Source organism: Camelus bactrianus, chromosome 14 (assembly GCF_048773025.1).
Source record: "Camelus bactrianus isolate YW-2024 breed Bactrian camel chromosome 14, ASM4877302v1, whole genome shotgun sequence".
In the NCBI taxonomy this organism is placed as follows: domain Eukaryota; kingdom Metazoa; phylum Chordata; class Mammalia; order Artiodactyla; family Camelidae; genus Camelus; species Camelus bactrianus.
The window spans coordinates 4,100,797-4,120,307 of NC_133552.1; the positions used below are offsets into that span (position 1 = coordinate 4,100,797).

At 48.3% G+C, this 19,511-nt stretch overlaps 2 protein-coding genes and 1 long non-coding RNA gene across 3 annotated transcripts in view; 2 read left to right on the forward strand and 1 right to left on the reverse strand.

Moving 5' to 3' along the window:
- GTF3A (general transcription factor IIIA) lies at window positions 1–11,316 on the forward strand. The gene is made up of 10 exons (XM_074378655.1): window positions 1–105; window positions 1,529–1,810; window positions 3,961–4,061; window positions 5,381–5,477; window positions 5,854–5,942; window positions 6,931–7,004; window positions 8,263–8,343; window positions 8,941–9,170; window positions 10,252–10,311; window positions 11,054–11,316. The coding sequence occupies exons 1-10, from the start codon at window positions 1–3 to the stop codon at window positions 11,291–11,293; spliced, it is 1,359 nt and encodes a 452-aa protein (XP_074234756.1). The 3' UTR covers window positions 11,294–11,316.
- MTIF3 (mitochondrial translational initiation factor 3) overlaps window positions 11,263–19,511 on the reverse strand; it is a 12,466-nt gene continuing 4,217 nt past the window's right edge. The window contains 4 exon segments of the mRNA XM_074377963.1: window positions 11,263–11,396; window positions 11,398–11,514; window positions 12,416–12,573; window positions 13,813–14,273. Coding sequence (XP_074234064.1) covers window positions 11,343–11,396; window positions 11,398–11,514; window positions 12,416–12,573; window positions 13,813–14,272 — 789 coding nt within the window. The 5' untranslated portion in view covers window position 14,273 and the 3' untranslated portion in view covers window positions 11,263–11,342.
- The window catches only part of LOC105066251 (uncharacterized), a 17,644-nt gene continuing 13,422 nt past the window's right edge, over window positions 15,290–19,511 (forward strand). The window contains exon 1 of the long non-coding RNA XR_835036.3: window positions 15,290–16,570. This is a non-coding gene — a long non-coding RNA (uncharacterized LOC105066251). The remainder of the gene's footprint in view (window positions 16,571–19,511) is intronic.

Here is a 19,511-nt window from a genome sequence, read left to right on the forward strand (position 1 = left end):
ATGGATCAGTTCATAGAGAAGAAAGAGAAAGAAGGAAAAAAGCACAGCCTGATTCAGCTGCCTTATGTGCAGAGCTGTCAGGAGAACTGGGAGTCGGTGTTAGAAGTACACGGCTCAGGGGGCAGCATGTTATTTCTTAAAGGTGAGAAAAGAGATTCAAAGAACGTTATCCAAAGTCCTAGTTAGGAAATACAGAGTTAGACTCCAAGGTCAGGGGACCGAGGTTAAAGTCAGTGCCCTCCCACTGCAATACATGACATCAGAGGGCTGAGCACGAAAACATGGGTACAGAGAAGAACAATTGTTTAAGGAGATGGGAAGTCAGGAAGGCAGGAGGAGAGCCATGGGGGCTCAGTAGGGGTCAGGAGGCCAAGAGAAGGGAGGCTGCTGAAGGGATTTACGACGCACCCTCGCTACGTCCAGGGTGCAGTGGCACAGGTAGAAGACAGCCAGAACCAACACCAGGGAAACCACTGAAGACATTCTGAGCTGTGGGAGGGATGTGTGTGGGCCTGTCCTCTGGAGAGGGGCAAAGGAGAAAAGCAACAGGTGGACGCATGTCCCAGACACCCTCTCCCAGTCTTTGTGACACCCAAAGAGACAGGCTATTAGCCTCATGGAAGCCCTGGCTTGTTTTCAAAACTGCACTTCTTTACAGGGACTGCTCATCGCTTTCAGACAAAGGCTTGCCTAACAATTCAGAGTGATGCAGGATGTGAAAAATACACACCTGGCAGAACATCAGATCATCCATCCTTTCACTGTCATCCTCTCCCAAGGATGTCCTTTAAACGTGTGGTCCCCGTAAGCCAAGATACCTGTACCATTCAGGCCTCTGAACAGTGCTTGTCAAATTCCAATGTGCGTCAAGTCACCTGCAGACCTCTGATTCAAGTAGGTCTGAGCTTCTGATTTCTAATGCTGCTGCTGATCCGCAGACCACACTTTGAGCAGCCAAGACCCCAAACTTGTCTGCACATTGGAATCACCTGGGGAGTTTCCACACTTTGGATTCCTGTTTCCTACCGCCAGAAATTGTGATTTAACTGGTCCAGGATGTGTTCTGGGCTTGGAATTTTTAAAAGATCTCCATGTGATTCTAACCAAGATTAGGATGCACTGCCCTGGGGCTTGCAGAGGAAGGCTGTAGAGAGCGTGCAAGAAATGAATCTATGAAGAAGACAAACCCAGAATGCAGTTAAGAATAGGATAGTTTAAATCATGCAAGGTTGGTACTTTGATGAGGGTAGTGGCGGACAGGAACGCTTTTAAGCGGTGCCCCAAGATCCCTAGAGCCTGTGGGTCGAGGGAGCCTTTTGCTGGGGGAGGAGGAAGCCTAACCACCCATTTCTTGCATACGCTCCTCCCCCAGGACGGGAGGGGCGGTGGCCGGCGAAGGGCTTCCCAGAGCGTGCGCAAACTCGGTTCGCAAGGGGCCTCCCAGAGCATGCGCGAACGCGGCGCCGGCGCTCCAGCCCCGCCCCGCCCCGCCTGCGCGCTCCCGGAACTGTACCTGGGTCGCGCGTAGGGCCCCTCAGGAGCCGTCCGCGCAGGTTCGCGGCACGTGGCTCAGCACGTGGCTCAGCACGTGGCGGAGTGCCTGACTCCTGGAGCCCTGGAGCCGCCGGCCTCGGTCGCCGAGGCGGTGTCGTCTCTGACCATCGCCGACGCGTTCGTCGCGGCCGGCGAGAGCCCCGCCCCGCCGCCCCGTGCGCCCCCTCGGAGGTTCATCTGCTCCTTCCCCGACTGCAGCGCCAATTACAACAAGGCCTGGAAGCTAGACGCGCACCTGTGCAAGCACACGGGGGAGGTAACGGAGCCGCAGGCGTGGCCGCGGAGGGCGTGGCTTCCGGGCCCAGGGATGCGTGACCGGTGCCCCGAGGTGGGCTCTGCCCCGGTGCCGCGCGTGGCTGCGCAGGGTCGCAGGCGTGGCGCTGCAGGAAGCTTTCAGCTTTGGCGCCTTGGAGCGCAGAAGCGAACCAGCCCTGCCTTAGGTTAGGGCTGAGCCGAGGAGGTAGCCAAGAAGTTCTAGGGCCGAGATATCCTCGCCATGGGCTCAGGGCAACCCTCTCCCCTTCCTTGATCTTTACTGGTGGCCAGCCACCACACCTCCTCATAATCTGTAAATATGTGCACGGTTGGAATACCCCACTCCCCTGTTTTAAAAGGCCCCGCCTCCTGGGACCAGAAAGGAAGACAGCTTCTAAGCACTGTGCTTGCAAGCAGCACGTGTTCTTTCGTAGATCAGTACGATTCCAGGCCGGAGAGAGCAGCGACCCCAACAGGCATGGCTTCTGCGGTCACAGACCTTATGCTTTAAGCAGGACAGACAAAGGAATAAGTAGGACTGAGACGCAGGGAAGAGAGGGCTGCTGGAGGGTGGTCAGGAAAGGCCTCTTTCTTGGCCTGAAAGAGAAAGAAAGGTTCTAGCCATGCAGACATTGAGGGGAAAACAGAACTACCAAGGTACCGCGGTCCTGGGGGTGGACGTGGGCCAGCGTGACCAGGTTGGGGGTCCATTCCAGAGGAGGCCTGAGGAGCAGGCCTGCAGGATCCTTTGTCAGCCAGGGTACAGATGGGTTTAGAGCTTGGATTTTATTTTGAGGGCAGTAGGAAGCATTTGAAAGTTGACAGATGAGGAAAAGGAGGCTCATGGAGACCTAGGAATCTGCCCAATTTCCTGGTTTTTGGAAGAGTCTGGCTTCTCCCTGCATCCACTGAAGGCCCTTAACCAGGGACCTGCAGCCCCTGCCTTTGCTCCTGGCACCCATGTGACTCACAAGACACACCTTCATGTGTCCTCATGCTCCCGGGTCTCCCACCCTCTACAGCACTTGAAGGCTGACCATTCCGTCCTTGGGACCTTCTCCAACTCGTTTCCTCTTCTTCACTGACCCTTTCCACTGGCTCCTCTTCTACCCTCGATTTTATATACCCCACCCGGCTCTCTCTTGGCATCTTACCTTGTGACTGGCTTCACTCATGACATGTGTTATGCTCTGCCTCCCTGTCCCCCCCACCCCAATTCTGGGCTCTCTGACCAGTGTGCCCAAATTAGAGCTTACCTTTCTTTTTACACTCATGTGCTGTGTTTATGATATTGATACTACCAGCTTCTTTCATTCAGGCTGGACAACTTGGAGTCACAAATCTCACAGATTAATTTGACAGATATTCCTACTCCCCGTGGGCTGCGCAGAGTTCTGTGGGTCTGCCCCAGTAATCCCGCTCTTCTCTTCCTGTCTCTTGCTCTGCCACTGGTACTGTCCAGTGAGGCCTCGGTGCCTCCTTCCTGGACTGTCATGGGACATGTTTTCCATAGTTAAACATGCAGAAGTGGTTCTACGGGGGATGTGTTTTGGCTTTCCCTCTAGGTTCAGAATGGAGCCCCGTCCTCCCAACTGCTGGGTCCCCAGTGGTGGTTGCACTTGGGGTTGTGAGCTGTTTGCTGTGCCCTGGCACCTGGGAGCTTTTTGGGGTGTGATGCACTCTTCGGTGGCTGTGCCCGGCATTTGCTGAGCACAGACAGCTGGGCTTGTCCAGGATGAGGCAGAGCCTGCATGTTCCTCTGCCTGGGGATGAGAAGATGCAGAGGGCGGGATCTGTGTGCACAGGCCAAGCTGACAGCAGACGGCAGACCTTTAAGAGGGCTTAAGGGGGCCGCTGCTGAAGCCCAGTGTCACGTTAGAACCAGGTTCATGATGCTGTCCCATGAAGGCTGCCCGCCCGTTTCCTGTGCTATTCATAGCGCAGAATCTGCTGTAGCAACTTTGTGAGAGGTCGTGGCATTTCTGTAGTGTAACCCCAGGTGAGAAAACCTTGTGCCGGTCACTTAACTGAGCGGAAACCACCTCTGCAGACCGAGGCCATGGCTTTGCCTACCAGACAGTTTAGGGCTTTACATCATCCCAGAGTTACTGCCTCAGGCAGGACTGACGTGCTTCCCTTCCGTCCTGCTAGAGACCATTTGTTTGCAGCCATGAAGGATGTGGCAAAGCCTTTGTCCGGGACTACCACCTGAGCCGCCATGCCCTGGTTCACACCGGAGAGAAGCCCTTTGTGTAAGTGGAGAACCGTGCAGGGGTCAGGCTTGGCAAGTAGACCTGGTGAGAAAATTGGACCAGGACTCACAGGATGGGGAATGTGGCACTGTTTTTGTGGGCATCTCCGGACGTGAGCGGAGTCAAGGTTTGGAACAGGTGGGAGAGAGTAGGGGTCTTGGGGATCATTGCGGTGGTAAGTCCAGGGATGAGTTCATCTGAAGTTCTCAAGTTTGCATTCTCTAGTTTCCCTTTAAAGTACGTACGGGGGCGGGGGTGTAGCTCAATGGTAGAGTGTGTGCTTAGCATGCTTGAGGTCCGGGGTTCAATCCCCAGTACCTCCAGTTTAAAAAAAAAAAAAAAGGAAAGAAGAAAAATACATACCAAATGTGAAATCAGCCTCAAAAAACACACAGTTCTGACTAGATGGAAAACGGTTCCTTGTCAGTTTCTGGGCTCTGTATTGTCAGGGTCTTTCTGAACTGATCAGCTGCTGGGATAAGAGAAGCAGGAGAAAATGGAGCTTTCATAGTTGATCTTGTATCTCCTTCCATCAAGCCCCTGCTCCTCTCCCACACCAGCATTAATTTTATTCTTCTCGGAGTTGCTGATATATCTCTGAAAGGGTGGACATACTGCTTTTCTTTTAAATCACCTACTGCTTTAAAGCAGTGGATCTCAAATGTGTGTGCATCAGAATCACCTGGAGGGCATGTGACTTACGGTTCTGCTCTAAATATCTCTTCATCTCTAATGATAAGCTGAAGCCAGGTTTCTTTTTTTTTTTTTTGAGGTCTTTTTGGTAATGCAGTTTGTAGTGACATTTCAAGCAAAATTAAAGTTATCAGACTCTGAACTGAGAACAACTTGAGCATGATTTACATCTAAGCAGGGTTTGGGCTTTTGGAACTCGTGTTTTTCTCCTTTCCCTCTGCCCAGTGTACAATGTCTGGTGCACGATGCTTCATTCCAGAAGCCCAACCAGGAACTGCATCTCCTTACGTGTTCATCACGTCAAAGTGGGGGGGCCTCCGTGGTTCAGCTTCACACTTCGGAATTTGCTGGAGACTCTTTTATACTGTACTTTGGAATATTTAACTTTCATAAAGTAGGAGGATATGTGCATCTAAGAATTTCTCTTACTTTGGTTAATATTTTGAATTTTTAAAAATTTTTATTTTAAAACTTTTTTGGGGGGGATCTAAGTACTGATTTATTTATTTACACAGAAGCACTGGAGATGGAGCCTAGGGCCTTGTGCGTGCTGAGTGCGCGCTCTGCGGCTGAGCTGTATCACCCCGTGGTTTGTTAATGTTTTGGTTTATACAATTTCTTAACAGTTGTGCAGCGAGCGGCTGTGATCAGAAGTTCAACACAAAATCAAACCTGAAGAAACATTTTGAACGCAAACATGAAAACCAGCAAAAACAATATGTGGTAAGTATGAATGGTTTTGTACGCTTACCTTCTTTGAGTATTTTTACGCTTGTTGCCTGTGTTTCTAAAATTTTCATAGACCAGATTTTGTCTGTCAGGTGTCTGAATTTAGTCTGCCAGTGGCTATAATGGTTTACTTTGAAAACAAACCTTTTTTGCTAATTAAAGTATACTATCGGTAGACTACCCCAAATGAAACATTTTTACTCTTTCAAAAGTGTTACTCTGTAAAGCTTCTTGACATAGAATTTCACAGTAACTGCTTGAAAGTAGCAAGTGTGTATGTAAATCTCTGTAATATTTTAAAGGACTCTGTTACGTCCCTTTCTTTGATTTTTTTTTTTTTTTCCGAGACTAACAAACCTTTACTAAACAGTGCAGGTTTGAAGGCTGTGAGAAGGCCTTCAAGAAACACCAGCAGCTGAAAAGCCACCAGTGCCAGCACACCCACGAGCCGCTGTTCAGGCATGTGCTTTGTGGGGAGCCTCGTGAATTTGAGGTGGGGCCGAGATTAAAATGCAGAGGCGGGGCACGAACGTGCAGAAGTGGTTTTTGCTGATGTGTTATACATGGGGGCGTTCCAGAGGTTTTAATTTTGCCTTTGTTTCTCTAAAAGAAGTATTTAATGTGTTTCAGAATAATTTGTGAGACTAGTACAATTGTGGTTAAGCTGGAAGGGAAGGCTTATGGCTTAATTGTTCAGTTAGAGCCTCTTCAGTGATAAGCAGTGTCATCATGAAGACACCAAGTATTCCTTCCCTATAGGACAAGGTAACGGGGGGCGTAGCCTGCATCAGGGGGGCTTCAGGAAGAGCAGGGAACGGTGACCGGCCACGTTGGAATAGACTTGCAGAGGACGGCAGGGAGTCCTGGCCACGTTGCAGAGGCCTGGCTGGTTGCTGTGTGCGTGGCGGTGGTGGCCCTGCCTACCTGCCGGCTCCCCCTGCCCTTTGCCGGAGACTTGCAGCCTGCCCCTGCCCCTGCCCACAGGTCTGCCACCGCTTCTTATGCCTCTGGTGGCTGGAGCACGGAGGTGGCACGTGCTTTTCACGGCTCAGCAGGCGCGGGTGCCTCCGCTGCTGTGCTCTCTTTTCACACTGTCCCAGGGCAGCCTCGTTAGGAAAACTAGACACGAACACTCCAGAATGACTAAGGTGTTCACCTAAGCCGTCTCTTTGTAGCTATGAAAACAGAGTATATTTTCTGAAGTCTAAAGACAGAAACTGTTTGATCACATAGGCAAAAAAGAAAAAAAAAAAAGTAACGCCTCCTTCTCTGTTTGTTCTGCCCCAGGCAGGGCAGATGGCTTGACTTTCGCCTGCGCCTGGGTCTGAGTTTGCGACCCTGTTTTTATGACTGGTTTGGCTACAGGGACGGGGGCTGTGGTGGGGTGAGAACAAAGCGCCGTTTACTCTCAGTGGAGCGGCTGCTAATTCGTGTGTTGTTAACCCAGGTGCACCCACGAGGGATGCGGAAAACACTTTTCCTCCCCCAGCAGTCTGAAGCGGCACGGGAAGGTCCACGAGGGTAGGTACCCGCGGGCTCCCGCGCTGGCTCTGTCTGACGCAGCGCCAGAGGGCTCGTTAAGTCCCCGACCGCTCAGGTCCGCTCTCAGAACAACACGCTGCAAATCCATAGGCAGGGGCGCTGATCTGCCAGTTCAGGTTTTACCTTCTGGAGTCTCTTCCCTTCGCTGCCCTGTCGCGGCGTTCAGCTGTGGTGCTCTGTGGCTTACTGCCGTGCCCGCTGACGCTGCAGCCCCAGGAAAGAACTGGGGCTCCAGCCGTGGCTTTGCTGCTTCGGTTGTTTTTAACCTCCTCTCCCCCTTCTCCCCCTGCCTGTGCTGGTCCTGTCCTTGTCGGCGTTCAGAGGGCTTGGAGTATAGCTTGAGGTTTTGAGAGTAATCACTGTAACTTTTTTTTGAAAAGACTTAATTAAGCCAACTGCTTGAATCTTTTATCTGTTTGAGGGGTCTTTGATACTGGTATTCCAATTTCTCAAGTCCCAGAACTTATATGACTTTTTTTTTTTTTTTTTTTTTTTAAGCAAGAGACTAGTAGCTGAGGGCGAGAGGCAACCTGCTTTTAGTTTCTATCTGCTGTTCAGTTGGGTGGACGTCAGGCTAGCTGTTACACTGACTAATCCAGTCCTGGTGCTTTGCACCATGTCAGTTTTTGTTCACAGAGTTTTTCTCTGGGATCTTCTGTTTCCTTCCTTAGTTGCTTTTTCTTCCTCCTTTTTTGCAGCATGAAACTGACAAGATACTTTAGAGGAAGCCTGGGGGTGGGCATGTTATCCTTGGTGGTTTATGAAGGGCAAAGGACCGCAGAACTCTTGCTGAGTGAAAGCAGCAGCAAGTGTAAAGTAGGGAGGGGAATGGGGCCTTGAGCCCAGAGGTGGGGTGGGGCTGTCACAGCAGCTGGGAGCCCGTGTGCCGGGGACCCAGCCTCCTGAGAACAGCAGCGGGGGAGGGCATCCTTCTTGGGAAGCTGGCTGAAAGGACCGCCTGTAGAAGGACTTTGCCATGCGGTTGTTTGGTTTTACTACAAAATAAGCTTTTCTCAGTTTTCATAACTACCTCTTGAGACTAACAGGATAGAATAGTGTTGGGAGGTTGGAGAAAAACTACACAGCATGTGAGCTTCCTTATAGTCTAGTTTTTGGGGGATAATTTGCTTGTGTTTCATGATGATTATTTTCCTTACAATCTAACTGTGACTGGTGTTGATACTGAATATTCACAAAAGGCAATGCATCGATCTGTTGTTTTTTTTTTTTGAAATAGGCTATGTATGTCAAAAAGAATGTTCTTTTGTGGCAAAAACGTGGACAGAACTTTTGAAACACATGAGAGAAACTCATAAAGGTGAGGCAGACATGAGTGGCGTGACATAAACATTTGCCCCTGCAGCGCTGAGTGAGTGCTTTGAAAGAGTGAAATATGAAACATGCGCTTTAAGACAATAGTTTCTATATTATGTTTTGTTAAGTGCTTGTACCTCAGCTTGTACAGATGAGCAGAGAGACCCGTGGCCCCGGGTTCTGGAAGGGCCGTGCCAGGTGTCAGAGGCCCTGGGCGCCCCTGGCATTTTTAAAGGCTCCGGCAGGTGGACAGTGCCCGGAGGCACTGGCAGGCATTCTGTGGGACAGTTTGGGAAGCAGTGCCCTCTGTGTTGGATGACAGGGGAGGAGATGGTCTGTTCAATTCTCTCCCCTTGCCCACAGCCCCCCGAAGAATCCCTGCCCCTCGGCAGAGGAACAGTGGCTGTAATCTGAGAACTGGGGAGAATTGAAACAAGCTTTCAAGCAGTGAAAACCGGGGTTAGTTTCCTCTGAAATTCCTGATTTACGTGCAATCATGAGGTTTTTGGCATGGAATGCATTACTGAATATATTTGGTATTAATTTCTCCTGTTTGGCAACACCTGGGAAATGGCCTGAACTTGCCTGTCTGCTCCACCAGAGGAAATAACATGTGACGTATGCCAGAAGACATTTAAACGCAGAGATTACCTGAAGCAGCACATGAAAACTCACGCCCCAGAGAGGGACGTCTATCGGTGTTCACGAGAAGGCTGTGGCCGCACCTACACCACCATGTTCAACCTCCAGAGCCACATCCTCTCGTTCCACGAGGAACAGCGCCCATTTGTGTGCGGAAACGCCAGCTGCGGCAAGACCTTCGCCATGAAAGTATGTGCTCCCCTCCAGAGGCATCCTCAAAGTCCGTGTGTTCCCCGCCAGGGTCCTGGGAGCCCTGGACGTCAGGCATTGTCCCAGGCGGCAGGTGGAGGGTTGGGGGCAGGGCTCTAACCTTTCTGTCTTGCTCCAGCAGGAGTGCCTCTTAACTAAACTCTGCCAGACAACCAGAGATGCCAGGGCCAGTGGTTCTCGGACTGTGGCCCCTGGGCGGGAGTGTCGGCAGCACCAGGGAACTTGCCAAGATGCATGTCCACAGGCCCCACCTCAGACCCCCGAATCAGTGGCTCTGGGGATCAGCCCAGTAATTTGGGTTTTAACGAACCTTCCAGGTGGTTCTTATGTGGCTCAGTTTGAGACCCAGTGGCCTGTGGTACCCTGTGCTGTGTGTCAGAGCTTGCTGATGGTTTGGGTGTCCTCTGGACTGCCATCTAGGGATGGAGAAGGGAAGCAGGTGGCAAGGACGTGAGGGACCACAGACCTTTGGGACATTAGTCTCGATTTTGGTGTGACTCGAATAGGTGAGGACCTGGCACTAGGTGGAGGGGCCTGTGTAGTCCTGCGGACTCGCACCTGGTTGGTGCTCATACAGGCACCTGCTGTGAGTTATAGTCAAGACTGAAGGCAGGAGTGAGGCTAGCCCAGCACAGTCTAGACCATGAGGAAGCCACTTGGAGCAGATGGTGGTCAGCGTTAGGACCAAGGACAGCAGGACTCGGGTCAGATTTTCCACTGGCGTTTGGGAGTGCTGCTGACACAGATCCAGTTAAGGAATTCCTTCAGAGCTGGTTGTGTTCCCCCCCACCCCGCACCCTCTTACTTGGGGAAGAACTAGGAAGCCCCAGGTGGTAGAGACTACGAATTCCTGACCTCGGTCCTTGGGAAAGGCGGTGATTTAAGTCCAGGATTTAAGGAGTAATTCTGCGCCAGTGGGGGGATCCTTTTAGGCAGAGGTCAAACCTTTAACAGAACATGAAAAAGAAGGCTGATAGTTTATTTAAACAACTCATGGGGTTTTCATGTAACAGACACCAAATGGCAGATTTAAATTTTTTTTCTTTTTCCTTCCTTGTAGCAGAGTCTCACCAGGCATGCTGTTGTGCACGACCCTGACAAGAAGAAAATGAAGCTCAAAGTAAGTGGAGACAACTTAGCAAGCCTTTAGTTTTTACACATAAATTGCCTAAGCCAGATGCAAGCTGTGTAGTGTTTTCAGCTCCTCCTTCCTGTGTGAGTCTGCACTACTGCTGAGCGCAGTTGTGTGGACTTCCATGTTCTCTTACGACTGGTTTTGTTGTGTGGGCTGCAACAGTTGTACACGTGATAGGTACACAATTCCAGTAGTTTGGTTTTGCTTTCAACTTCCAGTCGTCCCTTGGAGTCCACGGGGAATGGGTTTCAGGACCCCCCAGGGTACCAGAATCCGCTGGTGCTGGAGTCCCGTGTATAAGGTGCTGTAGTGCAGTGGACCCCTGAACAGCATGGGACTGTGTGGGGCCACTTGTGTGTGGATTCTTTTCAATAAATACGTGGTACAGCACTACGTGGTCTGCAGTGGAATCTGGATGTGGAACTGTGGGTACACAGCGTTGGCTGTAAAGGTATACGTGGATTTTTGACTACATGGGTGTCAGTGCGCCTGACTCCCCCCAGTTGTTCAAGGGTTAACTGTATTTGTATATAACCTGCACACATAATACCTAATACAGTGGAAAGGCTATGTAAATAGTTGTTGGCACAAGGCCAAATTCAAATTTTGCTTTTTGGCACTTTCTGGAATTTTTTTTTTAGTATTTTTCATCAGCGTTTGGTTGACATGTGGATGTGGAAACACAGACATGGCGGGCTGACTATATTTGTTTTCCTTATTCCCAAAGGTGAAACCAGCTCGTGAAAAACGGAGTCTGGCCTCTCGGCTCAGTGGGTACATCCCTCCTAAAAGGAAACAGGACCCAGGCGTGTCTTTGCCTAGAAACGGAGAGTCACTGGACAGCACTGAAGGTGGGGTGCCCTCCGCTGTTGTGATGCTGAGCCCAGAGACACACCAGCCTGCTTTGTTTGAAGGACCACAGACCACCCAGTGCAGTTATTTTCTATCAGAAGCATGTTTTTATTAAAATCACTGGTGCGGAACACCGGATTCTCCATCGTTTCCAGTTTCTCTGTTCAAAGGGTCTCCTCTTGGGGCCCCCTGAGCTGCTGTAGACACTGTCTCTTCCTTTCTGCTCAAGGGACGGAGAACACACATCACAGCCTTTCCCCCTCTGATAGGCTGTGGCTTGGATGAGAAGGTAGCTCTTCCAGGCATGGTCTGGAGTATCTGATTAAATATGTCCTCCTACAAAAGGAAGGCAGCCAAAGACTGATTTAAATCTAACACCTCTCAGTCCTCCCAGGGTTAACGTCTAATACCCGTGAAGACCAGCAGTCTTGAATTGCGCCTGTTTATGGGATTTGCTAAATCAAACCTGGTACATACCTGGTTCGGCTGATCGAAACCTGCGCAATAACTAGGCTAATGTGCTGAAGGCTTGAGAGCTTTAAATCCCCCATCATGGCACTGAGGGGCTACGTCTGGCCCAAACCACCCCCACAATAAGTACACAGTGGCGGGTCTGGGCATTGGCAGCGCATCTGCTTGTCCCCCAAGCTGTCAGCCCGTGTAGTCCCCAGCGCTCACTCAGAATCCTTGGGTGATCAGACAAACACAGACACTCGGTCAAGGAGGTTCTGGACCAGCTCTGCGGGGCCCTAGGCCTCTGATTCTGGAATCACTGGAATAAATGCTGCCTTTTAGCTGCTGATAAATTACATAACTACAGAAGAGAAACAGCTATTCCGTAGATTTGTCCTGGGATTGTAAATATACACACTTTCTAGAGGACAGGCTGACTTTGCATGTACTGCTTCTCCTAGGCATTTATAAAGAGGAAGCAAACTTGAGAAGATGAACCCATAAAGCTTCTAGTTCTCCTATATAAGTATTACACATTCTACAACTTGTAAAATAGTATAAGGCCCTTAAATTAGGAAGTAGAGTGTTTCCACAGGGCAGAATATTTATGCTACAATGGAAAAGGTCGTGTGTACACAGAATGCTTGCATTTTGAAAAACAAATTGGAAAGCTAGTACCATCGCTGGGTAGAGTTACCAGTTACTCGGCCGTTAACGTTTTCCAGAGTCTCTGCAGCTGTGAGCTCAGAAGCCAGAAAAGCCGCCCCGGCCGGCTTCCACTTACCGTTTTGCTTTCAGGCTCTTCCGCACTCTTCCCTTTCTTCACGGTAATCTGAACTCTGTAGTTTTTCTCGATCCACTGCTGAATCTGTTTAGTCTTTGTGTCCAAATCACGTTGTCCAATATTTGAAGAAAAGGTCAGCTCCTTTGTCAGAGTGGGCCCTGGGTGGGGACAGGGAGACTTGGTGCTAGTCTGTGGGCCAGCCCCGCGCTTCGTCTCACGCATGTCCTAAAGCCTTAGGTCGATGCAGGGGCCCCTGTGGTCCCCTCCTCTGACTTGCCGTTTCACACGCCAGTAAACACTTTTAAACAGAGGAGACAGACACAAAGTAAAATAGCAATTTTTTATCTGCCACGAAAGTTTCAATATGAAATACTTCATTTATTGTTAACATTGACGAAAGAACAGGAATGGTCCTTGGAAAGGAACCAGTTAATCCTTGTTTTTCTTATTTTGGGTGGTGGGTAACAGGTGTTTATTATATTTTTTTCTTTATGCTTTCTAATTTAAAGTAAAAAAGTAATTTTTCTAAAAAGGAGTTCTTTATTAACACCTCCTTGCTTCCATTCAGCTCCTACCAGCTGATCCGAGTCCTCTGTCAGGACAAGGGGGCGCCTTTGACAGGTCAGCCCCTCAGCCAGCTTTGAACCAAGCTCCTTGGACTGTTCACCTTTTTTTTAATGTGACATGGCTTGATGTCCTTGTCACCCTAGTTGGCCTCTGCTGGGTATTTTTTATTTTTCGGTCAATACCCCTGTTGTTAAATGTGGTGTCACAAAGCTGACACAAAGCCCCACTGTGGCAGCTCTGGGACCAGCCTTCCGACCTCCTCACTTACTAGGAATCGTGAAAAACAACATGGGTTTAAATGACAACTGCATTGCTAGGTGACCAGCAAAACATGTAAACGAGTGTCATTACTGATACTGTAACAGATGGGCATGGGGGACGCCCTGAGTCACTTCCGAGTTTAGAAAGTGCTTCCCTGTAATTCACTGGGCACCTCCCCTCTAGTGATGAGGGGGAGGAGGAGGAGGGCACAGGACGAGTCCAGGAACAGGGGCTCGCACAGTCTCTTCCACGTCCCTTCCCCACGCCTGCCTGTTACTCAGCTGCCTGGCACTGCGAGGCCACGCTAAGGTCAAAGCATCACTTTGGTGGTATTCACCTTGTTTTCCCCTCATTTGACACAGGTTTAAAGGAAGAGATAATGGACACAGTGTAGAAAGGAAGAAAGAAAAAAGAGTAAAAGGAAGTGAAGGATGGAAAAAAGGCACTGGAAACGGTGGTGAAAGTGCCAGTGTTCCCGTCTTCACTGCCCCGTAGTCACAGGGCACCGACAAAGCCAGTTAAACTGCTGACAGAGCCCGAGGAACCCGAGCAAGCGGCAGAGCACCTACTGGGTCTGGGCTTGGCCTTCTCCAGCTCCCGCAGCCGGAGCCGCTCGTGGTGGATCTGCGCGCCCGTCAGGAGCTGGTACTTCGGGGGCTCAGCACCAGGGTCCCTCCGCACCAACCGCAGGTCCCGCTCGTCCATCAGCCGGATGACAGTCGCCCGGTGCATGTGGCCCAGGTCGTTGCCCTGCTCGTCCAGCACGTGAATAATGCGCTCACTGATTTTCCTGCCAATGTTACTGAAAGCTGTGTCATCCTTTTTTTTCTTTTTTTGTTCATCTCGAGTGTCTTCCGTACTAAAGGCTTTTGCGTAAGTTAGGCAGGACGGTCTCGGGGCAGAAGCAATAGGGGACGGCTGTGCTGGGGCCATCTTTTGTACGACATATTTACCCCAACAGCTTCTAATGCAGTTATTTTCAGTCTTTGTGATTTGTAATGTTAACCTCTTTAGAAAAAGAGCAGCCATCCTAAAAAGCAGGGAGAAAAGTTCATTAAAAGTCAGTCATTTATTCCCGTGGTTTGAGACTCTGGCCCATGGAAGGCAACCCTGGAGCCTGGGGGAACTGTCATCTGTGAATGTGAGCCTGAGAAGTGTCTGAAAGTGTGACGAGGTGACCTGTTCATCTCATGCAGGGTTTGCTGAGAAACACCAGAGACTCAAAGACAAAAGAGGTATGTGCAGCTCGTTGAAAAGGAGAGAGAAAAGGATATAGTGCTATGGAAATTTAAAAAAATCATCTCATTTGACTCCATTTACCATGGTTTTCCAGTGCCAACTCCAAAAGCAAGTATTATCCTAAGGGTTTATTTAGGATGACACAGTACAAAAAATCCCTGGGGATTCATACACACCTGCCCAAAAACTTAATATAATGAACAATTTATCAATATATCTGGTGGCATACAAAAGAACAGAATACTGTTATGGGAATGGAGCCCCTCCATGAAGAGGGCAGACCCACTGGAAGAATTAGGTGGGACTCAGAAAGGAACTGCCCTGGCACTGAAGTGCTGACCTCACAAACGACAAAGACCACCCACCAGGCGGGCGAGGCATTCCTACTGAGTGTTAACGCAGCATATGTGGTGGTGCTGGTTTTACCTCCTGGCTATGAGCGCTCTACGTGTAAGTGGCATTTTGATTTTTTAGTTGCTTCTCTGCTAAGGAGTAGAGTGTCCCTCCTTCCATCCACAGGTCAGGTGAGCCTGAGAAGTGTCTGAAAGAGTGAGGAGGGGACCCGTTCATCTCATGCAGGGTTTGCTGAGAAACACCAGACTCAAAGACAAAAGAGGTATGTGCAGCTCGTCGAAGAGGAGAGAGAAAAGGATATGATGCCTTAGATAATGCTTCTCAAAGAATGCTCCCTGGGTCACCTGCACGAGCATCACCTGGGCTGTTTGTTAAGCCTGGAGATTCCCTCTGGTCCAGATTTGATCCCACTGGGCTGCATAACCCACTTCTCCTACCCTGGTCACCACCACTCACATCCACTGTTGACCAGTGATGGGGGAAAGGAATAGGAAATTGAACAGAAAGTGATGGGAGGTGCACACTTCCACCTCCCTCCCTCCCTGGTTAGATGCTCTGCCCCGACCTCCCCCTGGACGCACCCTGTGGAGTCACCGCCTACCCACTGCCTCCACTTAGACACCCAGCAGTCACCCTCAAGTCAGCGTGGCCACAATTCCCCACGTCCTGCCACTGCTCCACCAAGAACAGCCAAGTGATCCCTGACCCTTCTTTTTCTCTTAGCAGCTCATTAGCCGGGGCCTCCTGTTCACCCTCCAAAACTAACCAGGGTTCAATCGCTTCTCACCTCCTCCATGGCCATCGCCCTGCTCCCAGATGCCACCATCTCTCACCTGGACCACGGGCACCATCTCCTGAGCGCTCTCCCCTCCCCCTGCCCCTGAGGACTTGTCACCCACATAGCACACAGAGGGGTCCTTCAGAGTCCCTGTCTGCTCCCAGCTCACTCAGGTTAAAGCCAGGCCCACGTAAGAGCCTCCAGCACCCAGCCCGCTTCTCCGCTCTCGGTTCCAACCTCCAAGGCCTCCTAGCTGTTCCTTGTAAAAGCTGAACCCACCATCCCTCCTCTGGTATGATCCTTTCCCTAGGGCAGACGTAGGTTCCCTCACTTCCGGTCACAGGGAGCCCTTCCCTGTCCACTCTATAAGAGGCACACCCCATCCTTTCAGACCCATTTCCTTGCCTTTTAAAAAGATTCACTGCTGATACACATTTGTCTACACATAACGTTCACCATCTTTCCTCACTCCAGTGGCAGCTTCATGAGAAAACGTTATTTGTCCATCTGGTGCACTCCTGTGCTCCTAACACTACCGCCTAGAGCCTGTCCCAGGACGTACAGCGGCCTCAGTCCCCAGCACGGATGCCCAAATCCGCAGATGCTCGAGTCCCTGATACTAAAGGCTGCAGTGTCTGCCTGTGGTCTCCCGTGCACTTTAAATCGTCTCAGGATTACTCTTGGTAACTGATACGATGTAAATGCTGTGTAACTAGTTGCCGGGCACGACATACTCAAGTTTTGCTTTTTGGAGCTACCTGGAATTTTTTTTTTTTCCAGTATTTTCAGTCACAGTTGGTTGAATCTGTGGATGTGGGGCCTGTGGATATGAAGGGCTGACTACGTGTTGAATGAAAGCATGAGCCAAAGGGAAACACCAGGAGGGAGGCGGTGTCCGTGGGCACGTAACCCCTGCGTCTTCAGATGCGCCATCCCCACCGACCACACAGATGCTGGTAAGTGCACACTTCCTGTCCCCCGCTGGCATTTCAAATGTCCACCGACCTCGGTGAGATCTCCTGAGGCAAAGCTGTTTCATCCACAGTGAATGAGTTACCTGACAGTCATGCACTGGGGAGGACTCCAGCTGTAGATGTGTAAAGGCACTAAGGTGGGACTGAACTGGGTTTTAAGTAGCTGAGGTACTGTCAACAACAGTCAGATACTTGTTGGTGCAGGAAGCCCCCAAATCACAAAAGCAGAAAAGTCAGAAGAGACGAGAAAAGACTTTTTTCCATTTATCATCAGAAAAAGAGCAGCGGCATCAAGTCCCAGATTTCACAAAGAGTCAGCATGAAACTAGCAGCCCGTGTGCCCTGCGCCCTGCGCGCTGAGCCATCAACACGTCACACAGAATGTATTCTTGTCAAGTGCAGGATTTTTTAAAACAAGGAAGCAAATAAACTAGGCACAGGAAAAAGATGAAAAAAAATTCAAGAAAAGCCCTGAGGTTTTCTTAAGGTTGAAGACACAGTGATTTCTTTTGCCCCTATTCTTCCTCATTACTTCTCAAATTTTTATAAGGAAGAAGTATTTTTTATATTAGAAAATAAATTATACTTATTAACAAAAAATTTTTCAGAAAAATGATATATGTATTTTTTAAAGCTTTAAAAGCACTTTCCAAGAAGAAAAGGTAAAGGATAAAAAAATAGTATTTTTTTTTCAAAAAGTCTTTTACCATTATTCAAATTTTAAAGGGCTTTAAATTTTCTTGATTTATACAGCAATTACGCTTCAATACTAGCTTGATTTTGGCTTTAGATCAGCAAAGTTTCTTCAAAATAAGCTTTTCATTGATAAAAATACAGAGTTAAGAAAATAACACCTATGATATTAAATTTGAATTGCAAATATCAACATAAATTCAAATAATGGGAAAACTTATTAGAAAAATTCTCAAAACACGTACCGAAAAAAATTGTATAAGAAAGCTCTAAGCTTCCATCACTCAGCTCCCGGATTAAGCACGTGGCCTGACGTGTTTCCTCTTCCACCAGCGCTACTCCCCGCCCCCAGCATCGATGAACTATTTCCAAGTAAATCCTGTCTCGCCAGTAGACACTTCACTACGTCATCTCTAAGAAGTGGGGACTCTTATCCTTTTAGTAACCACGAGAACATATCCCAACCAATAATCATCCCTTTCTATCATCAAATACCCAGTTTTCAGATTCCCCCGATAGTATTATCATTTTGTTTACATTCCATTTACAGTTTGGTAGCAGGAAGAGACTCCCACTGGCCAAATGTGTGATAATTTAAATGTAAATGACTGAAATTCACTTCAACACACTGGATATGCAAAAACCTATTTAAAAAAAAAAAGATAACTTGCCACAATTGTATGTGACTGCTACCCTGACTTCTTACTTTGGAAATCGGTAATTAAAGAAAAAGAACTAAGCGTTTACCCCGCCTTTTTGGGGAGAATTGTAATCATCCCCAGCTGATGAAGAAAAGCATTCTTTAGAGTAGAATGCCAGCTAATACATGGAGACGAAAAGAAGTAATTTTAAAACCACCATTTTGCCACCTCCAATCAAATCAGTGATTAGGAAAGACAGAGGCAAAAATCATTAAGTAAAAAGCTGATGAGGAAACAAGGTATTCAAGTAACGCCAAAGGGTGGCTCAAGGAATACTTCCAAGTTGAAATGGGAAACACACACTCTGGCCGCCACCCTGGTAGCAAAGGTCAGGTCGGCATCTGACACCCCAGTGCATGAGTCTTAAAAACCATCAGTGTCACTGGGAACTTGAATGAAAAGACTAAGGAAACATAATTATAAAATGCAGTGTGTTTGAAAAAAAGCAACTACAAAGACACGGTGAGATAAAGGGAGAAAATCCACATACGGACTAGATTCATGATGGATTAGATACTGTCAGAAAAGTACTGTTAATTTTTGTAGGTGTGAAAACGGCATTCTTAGGAAATTCTCAGGGGAGTGTCATGACATCTGCAGCTTACTTTGAAATCATTCGGCACAAAATATAAATGTAATTATGGCACCACTTACTGAATCTAGGTTACATTTATGTGAGTGTTAGTTATTAATCTTCCAAATTTTCTGTATGTTTACATTTTTTCATACTTAAAGTTTTTTAAAAAAGAGTTAACAGTGAGGAAAAAGTTCAATAGTCATGCCAGTATGACTGTTCCAGTCTGTGTAAGTTGTACATTTACTATAATTTAATAGACTGGCACCCTGGCTTTATATATCTTAAACAAATATTCCCTTCTTGATTTTTAAGTCTAAGTGAAGCTTACATCTAAGGAACTTTACAAACTTAACATCCTGATTTTTTTGAAATGCAAATTGCCTTAATTTCTCCATCTGGTGCTCATCAAGTCTAAAAGTGTCTTGCCATCATAAGCGGTGATGGTTCAGTTTGAGGTAAATGTGTACGATTTTTTGCTAACCACTGGTTAATAGTTAACATGTCTGTTTCAAAGAAGTGGTTCTCAGAAACTGGTGACCTTCCAGCATCATCTGGGGATGCTTTTTTCAAAATACAAGATGTTTCATCACCTCTCTCCTGTTAAGAACCTTTGGGGGTTAGGATCCCCCAGAAAAAGATGACATAAAAGAATGAGTAATAAAACATTGTAAGGTAAGTAGGTCCAAGTAGTTTAAGCTAGGATGTCTGGGGTTACCCTTAGCCTCTCAAGGCTGATGCAAAATAGGGAGCCACATTCTCTGCTGAAATTTCCCTGCTGAAATGTCTTTGAAACCTCTGTCAAATAAATAACAGGCTGAATGAACCAAATCACAGTCTAAAATCTAAATCAAAATCGAAATGCTTATGTTCTTATGACAAAACTGGGACACTGAGTCCCTCTTACTCCCATGCTCCTTTCTGAGACATCCACAAATATTTAAAAAGCCAGTTA